Here is a 7656-nt window from a genome sequence, read left to right as displayed (position 1 = left end):
CTCATAAAGAAGTTCCCCTTTCTCTGTACACAGAACAGAGCACAGTACGCAGTAGACTAAAACTATAGCAGGATGAATTTTTGCTTTTGACTCAAGAATATTTTTGTTACAGCCTTTACAGACATCAGCAAAATTCCCCTTTTAGTGCTTCAGTGTCTATCATTGGTACACTGCTAGTGTGATGCAACTCATCATTGCAAAAAGCATGCCAGTTTGATTTTGCTGTATAAAATGATTAGTTAAAACAGCTCTCTTATTTTGTCCTGTTGAACATACGGTTACATTGTACTCCATAGAACAATGTGTGGCACACACATTTCTGTTAAATTTGTGTTGGCCAAGAAAATTAGCAACAATGCACTTTGATTATAATGCCACCTTTAAAAATAAAACAAGTTATATATTTTTGTAATAAGTTTGCTAATCTTCCACACATGCCAAATAGGTGTGTTGCAGAATCTGAATAAATTGCAGTTCCATTTTACTAATGTCTCTTGAATACAAATAACAATAATTAACATATTTGCATGCACCTCCAATATAGTCAGACGTGGCTTTAATGGTTTGCAATAAAGTCTTATTGTATCTTATTTTATGAGGATCAAAAGGTCAGGAATACATATATATATATTGAGTATCAAAAGGTACATCTCTTGATATACATATTTTACAAAAATATACAGCTTTCATGCATCCATCAAATATTTTTGATTGGTCAATTACCCGTAACCATGATATACTTTAACGATACACAGTTGCATGGGCACTAAATCACTTCATTGCAGAGAGAGTTTATTGGGCACAGTTGAGAAGGTGATTTAAAATGTAATTTTAAATTTAATTTGTCAATCCTGGTATTAAACAAGAAAAACAAGCACAAAAGAACCAAACCAATCCTGCTTATTTAAAGAAAGCCTTCATGCTGTCCGTTATGTTGAAGGCTGGATTAAGCTAGAGCTGTTTTACCCACTGTGCCAGGGGTTCACAGTGTTAGGCTATGACCTGGTAGACAATACCTTGCAAGATCTATGAAGAGGAACAAGTGTGATGATCTGGGATGAAAAGACCAGTTGCTAAATACCCCTTTTGTAGTGATTGACATAGCTATCTGATTATATGTAACTAATATGATCACATTCTGGGACCTAACATGCATCCCTTCCAGTGGGGTTAAACTAGCATAAGATTCCAGCAGGAACGTCCATTGCATGTCCTCATGTTAAACATACAACTATTACTTTAGTGTGAGAGCATGTGACAGTTAAGCTGTGTATGTCCTACTTGCCATGCTTGAGCCCCATTGTCTATTGGTGGGATAAACCTGAATGTGCTGGGGCATCTAGGTTCTCGGAGATCAGTGAACACGTTTTGTCCGGACAGATATCCAGACTTGGTCAGAAGACAGCTGCAACCTGGTGCAAAGTAGACATTGCAAATGTACAGCTTGCATTACTTCAAATGCTGGCCACACATGCTACTAAAATGTGTGTGCACAGCAGTGTCTGTGTTAATGAAAACAATTTTTTTGTGAATTTACCCATGTCACGTCTGTTCAGTAAAATATTAATGCACCTGTTAAAAAAGTCATTTTCCCCAATAACCGAATGGTGCAGTTATAAATTATCTGATTTGTACTATACAGTATATGATTAATACCACCACAAATAACACCTTAGCTTAATGATTGAGAACCATTTATTATAAATCAAAATTTGACAATAAAATCAAATATTTACTAAAAGTATGCATAAAATGATATGTATAGCATCTTTAAACTGATTAAAAATTTCAAAATAATAAAAAAATCTGGAAGAACTCAAAATGACAAATAAATTACATCTTCTGTGGAAAACACAATTACAGAAGTGACTGAAAATTCAAGTGATAAAAGATGTCCATTTTTTTTTCTTCTTCTGTATACAGATTCAATTTGTGCCACATGCAAAGAAGAAACGAATATAAAGGAACAAAAAAAATGACCCAGTGAAAACATCGCATATTAGCAGCAGCGTCAATGTCACAGCAATCAGATGTTAAGACGGCCACAAATGAGCACAGGGCCCTATCAACAGGTCACCATTTACGATAACGGCATACGTTTCTGGAGGCTTGCAACAATTCAGAAAACTCCAGTGCACCCTTAAAAACGGTTTAAGAAACAAACAAATTACAGGTTCTACTACAATAACATAACACTGTGCATGTTTCCTAAACAGCCTATTTGCAAATAGTGTAGTGGTACATCTGTGATGAAAGTCTGGTTTCAGAAGTCTTCTGCTGTTCTCACAGCACCTCTCATCTTAAGGACTCTCAAATGAAAGTGCACATGTGGTGAACTGTCTAATAGACTTCAGTATTACCTAAAGAAACTAAACAAGGTACACAAGCGTTTTCACAAAATAGTCTTATGTTCTATTTTTTTAGGAGCATTCACCATATACAATCTTTTTTTCTTGAAGACAACAGCAACAACAACAACTGAAGGACACAGTGGCTTTTTAAAGTAGTGCAAGCAAAGTTGGAGAAGGAGGTTTGATGGTACAGTATGTGTGTGTTTGGGGCAGGTAACCTATAAAAGATATGTGACTGTCAAGGAGGTAAACTCATATACAGCCACTTTTTCTTCCAATGCATGTGTAATTACAGGATGATAAATGATAAAACCGCAAAGAATTTTAATTTACTGAATGCAAGTTCCTTCCTACTTAGTATAAAAGATTTCGATTTAGCTAATACTTGCTCATGTAGAGCTGCGCTGACAATAAGCATGTTGTACCCACTCTTTAGATATACAGAAACTCGTGATACCAGGAGTAACAATGAAAAAGGAAGAGTCACACAACAGAACTGTTTCCAATAGTCAGGAATACTGCTCAGATTAAGGCAGATGCACGACTGATGGCATCATGCTCTTTGGTTTAATGCTACTGTGGTAAAGTTTTAAATAAACCACTAGTGCTGGACTGAGAGCAATCAGTAGAAAAGAGATTCCGTACCATCATTCTTCTGCTAAAAGACATTCAAATATCACATTCCAGAACAAGCTTTCTGAATGAACTGACCCCCGTTCCTTGATTACGACTGTACCTTGTGATACATTTTACAGAAAAAAGCAAAAGCAAGAACTGATAGAATTTCAGGACCAGATTTCTTTTGTTGAACACAGAAAGTAAACTGCAGTAACGAAGATGGAAGCAAGAGAAAAAAATCCAAAAGAGAATCAAAGGCTCAACTTCACCGTTACATACTGTATGACACTTTGGGGAGTAAAGCAGTTTTTCTGAAAAGTGTATTGAAGGCGAAGCTGTGAATGTGAAAGCATTCCAAAAACATTACATTTACACATTCTATAACAGATTAATGTACAAGTAAGAGACCACACCACCACAAAGGGCCAAAGAAGGTGTTGCAAGTGCTTAAAACATGTTCAAAACATGTTGAATTTGTTATATATTCTCTATTATTTTTATACCTTTATTACCTAAGAAGAGCTATAGGTTGCAAAATTCTACTGCTTATGGGGTTATACCAAGTCTTTTTCTTAACCTTTGCTCAGCTGTTAAGGGCATAAGATACTCAAGTAGTAATTTTGTGGTAAAGAACTAAAATCACCTAGCTGTAGATCTTCAAGAAACTTAAATTGTGGAAAGTTGTGAAGCTTGCGCTGGTTTAATCATTAGACCTGCAAAAGCAAATAGAGCAGAAATGCTAGAAATACATCAACCCCAAGAAGCTGCTTCTCTGTGTGGCAAAAGGAACTGTAACAGTTCAAGAAAAACAAACTGAACAGCTTCTGAACAGGAAGTTGATTTGTTTTTTCACCTTCATCTGTAGTACTGTTTATAGTGGCATTTATAGTTAATTGTTACCAATTGCTCTTTTGGCAAAAGATCTCTCGCATTTCCATTCAAAGTAAATTTATGCATTTATTTTGTATATTAAAGCTTTCATACTTCTAGAAAAAAAAAGCTCAGGAAGCTAGATGTTTAATATTCTTTGAAGATTGTTCAATGTTCAAAATTAATAGACATGAAAGCCAAACGACAACAGAAATATAATAATACCCACAGCACTAAGAAGGAACTCAAGATGTACACAGAATAATGTCCTTCCAAATGTTTAAGAAAACACTCCACCAAATTCAACATTAAAAACAGTGGAAGGCAGATTTTCTGAAGACACCATAACACTAGCATGAAGCTCATATTTGAATTTACAAACCTGGTAAACGCACTGCATACACATATTCCACGACAGATCATACAGTTTTGGTGCAGCAATATAAACATACTCTCTTTTTTATTTTAACAATGGTTTGCTTTTCAATGCTAATGAATTAATTCATTTAAGTTTCCAGAATGTAGTAATAGGTACATTAGAAAATCATTTTCTCCTTTATACAGTGAGCTGCAACTGGTACAACCATTTTTTTCCTTGAAATACTTGCAGGTACTTAAAATACTTGGCGGAACAAGTGAAAATTTGTGATTTCTGAAGCAGCAGGTATTGGAAAGAGATCCGAGAAGGTCTGTGTCTACAACACTAGATCTCAGTGGAAAACAAATGTATACAACCTAGATAACACCACAAAGCTGTGACATGAAAGTTTCAAGGGTAAGAAAACAAACATCAGCTTTCCAATGCTTCCATCATGATTCAACTGTGATTTCACTGTGCGAAATGCTGCCAGAAACTACAACCAGAATCAAAGTATGCATTACTTATTGCAGTTCTTGATATTTTTTTGCCTGTTCCTCATAGAAGCATTGAATTTAACAGTTCAACACCCTTTTTCAAACAAGACAAAAAAAGCTAAATTGAACCTACAGAAAGCTCTAACATTCAGATGGTCTTTTATCAAGCAGCCCCTAAAGGGTCTTGCTGGCAAACAAAAAGGGAACACCTATTTATTACACAAATTAGACAATCGCCACCACCATTTTAGACGTGACAAAATGTAGTGTCCATGAATGAGACGAAAGCTGTTAGTTTGCAGAGCGTTTTGGCCTGGTACAAAAAGTCCGATATGTGCAGCAGCTCAATAGTTTAGGCTATGTTATATGCCTGAAAAAAAACGCTGCTTTTTAATTTGTGTTGCTTGTGACATTTCTTTATCAAAAAAAGTATGGCACGAAAAATACCTGCTTCCTGACAGGATTTTTTATTTTCTCCACTTTGCCCATCCCTCCTTCCCCATTCCTGGCAACCTGGCCTTAATGCGGACTAAATATGTGCTGCTCCACAGTGATAAGACTTGCCTATCAAGAAACAAGGCAAATGTACATTCTTTTACAATCCATTCATTAAAGCAAGCTAATTTTGTTCTTTATTGTTGTTGTGCAACGTGTCAGCAGTTCATACAGCAGTATTCTGTTACAGTTCGATCCACACAGTCATTCGCTCATCACACAGACACCACGTATACATCCATCACAGGTGCCGCCCAGCTGGGTCGGACAAACGCTCAGCCTGCGTAGCTATCGTCGTCGGCACGCTCTCCCCTCTTGGCCCGTTCGTTGACGTTTCCACCTCCCCCTTGCTGGATGCCGCCTTGGAGCTGCGTTGTGGGTCTGGAAAGAGTTCTGCCTTTTGCTCCGGCTGACACGGCCCCAAGTCTGTTTCCAAGCTCTGGATTACCGCTGGGGTCAATGATAGTGTTGATAACTGCAAAAAGTCACAAGGCTTGTCAATCTCACCCCAACTGCACCACTGTGTCGGCCATTACACTCCTCTACAAAGATTTAAGAAACACAGAGTGCATTTAACTTCTAAGACATTCTATGAAGTAGAAATCAATTTGATTTAAAAAAAAACGAATTACATTCACCTGGAGAGAGGTGATATATATAAAAACAATCATATAACCTGAACTGCTGCCTGCTATTTAAATGGGCTAAACTCAGCAGTTTATTTTTGCTATTTTCATCCCTTCTGCAATTCCATTGTAGTTTGCTGTTTGTAAAAAAAAATCACACCTGTTCCAGTTTCTTTCTCTGCAGAACAAATAGATTCCTTTTCAATTAAATTTTCACTTAGTTCTGTAAACCAATATTAATTTCCATGCAGTTCATTTTTTGATAAAAGAAAACGGACTTTGAATGCAACTGAGTTAGGTAAAGAAAATTAACAAACTTACTGTAAATGTGGCAATTTTTAGCAAGAAACACATTACACATTTATGAACGCACGGATCTGGGCGATTTTTGTTTTTTTCTTAAATGTTGTCATAATTCTGCATCTATGTGCCAATTATAGTGCTGATTGTCAAGACAACAAATGTGGCTTTTTTTTTCAAAGTATGTACGGATTGTAACATACACACTTGCAAGCTTAGTTAAGGAGAAAAAACAAAATGTAATTTCGAAAAATCTTTCCATTACTTTACAAATTTACAAATTCCAATCTTTACAAATTACTTTAGAAATAAGAACGTCATAGTTGCAATCAAAACTTTTAACAAAAAAGAACAGAAATTCGCACTATGCTACTATGCGCATTTATTGTAATACATGGATCCACAAATTTTCTAAAACCTTCTGTTGTACATCTATGTGCCAAACGTACTGCCAATTGGCAGCTGCATAAAGCACAGGCACTCAAACACAAAGATAGTGAGTTTTATATAGTGCAGTTAGCTCTTAATATTTATTTTGCAAGCCTACCTCTATAACAAAATCAACAGTAGATTCTCTCACAGGAAAATGTTAAAAGTAAAGACTACAAACTCTTCTGTCCAATAAGCCTCTGCCCTTTGTTATTTACAGTACACAGAGAAAAAAGTGAGAACGGATGTGCAGCACTGACCTTCCAGTTGTTTCTGAACTCTTCTTAGTTCCTTTAGAATAGAGCTGATTTCCTGAAAAGAAAAATAATAGACACTTGCTGTATAAGGGAGAAAAGATACATACAGTACAGCATATGGAATGTGTTCCACTTTTTGTTTTAACACAGTGATGAAAATTAAAAACACAACATTCCATGTTTTACACCAGGAGCACACGGAACAGAACACAATATTATTTTCAATGGGTTTATTAATTTTTGAATAGAATTAATAATCTACTGAGCTCAAGTAATGTGATTTACATGTAGTCAGTGTCTGGCAAATGACCAGGGTTAAAATCTAAAAAATGTGTTGATTAGAAAACTATATAAATAGCCATGACATAACACAATGCTATAACAATGAATATACAGTATAACAATTATAACAATGAATGATAACCATGTTCTACTGGACTAATAGAGTCCACCTGGTTGGCATTTGTTGAAAACATCCTATCTATGAGAGAGGCTGCACAAAGAATGAGATGTGCTACTTCAATCAGCAAACTAGCCTAGAGAAAACAGAAAATATTCTTTATTTCCTAATAGTCAGGCCTCTTCCTGGGAGGTAGAGGATCACCTCAGTAGGTCCAGTACCTTCGCCTTGTTTTCAAACTGTAGTGGCACAGATGTATTGAACTGATAAGTTCATCAGTCATAGAACTGTACTGAAGTGATTTTAAAAAAGACTAAATGAACAATTAAAAAAATAATTTAAAGCCCTGTGGTTAACTATGGTATTTCTCTACAAATTAAAAACAATTGAAAAGGAGCGAGCCTCAGTTAGGTCTAATTTCAGGCTGCCTTTAAATCTGGAAAAAAAGATGGTAA

The 7656-nt window shown here is 35.9% G+C and overlaps 1 protein-coding gene across 1 annotated transcript in view; it reads right to left on the bottom strand.

Annotated features, from left to right (window-relative positions):
* Nucleotides 1-1685: 1685 nt before the first annotated feature.
* Nucleotides 1686-7656, bottom strand: part of cep170ba (centrosomal protein 170Ba) — a 49878-nt gene continuing 43907 nt past the window's right edge. Inside the window, exons 19-20 of the mRNA XM_088925388.1 lie at nucleotides 6805-6856; nucleotides 1686-5664 (exon numbers count right to left, since the gene is read on the bottom strand). Of these exons, the coding sequence (XP_088781514.1) occupies nucleotides 5465-5664; nucleotides 6805-6856 (252 nt within the window). The 3' untranslated portion in view covers nucleotides 1686-5464. The remainder of the gene's footprint in view (nucleotides 5665-6804; nucleotides 6857-7656) is intronic.

Source organism: Atractosteus spatula, chromosome 9 (genome assembly GCF_055471065.1).
Source record: "Atractosteus spatula isolate fAtrSpa1 chromosome 9, fAtrSpa1.hap1, whole genome shotgun sequence".
In the NCBI taxonomy this organism is placed as follows: Eukaryota; Metazoa; Chordata; class Actinopteri; order Semionotiformes; family Lepisosteidae; genus Atractosteus; species Atractosteus spatula.
This window is presented reverse-complemented; position numbering and strand designations above follow the sequence as displayed.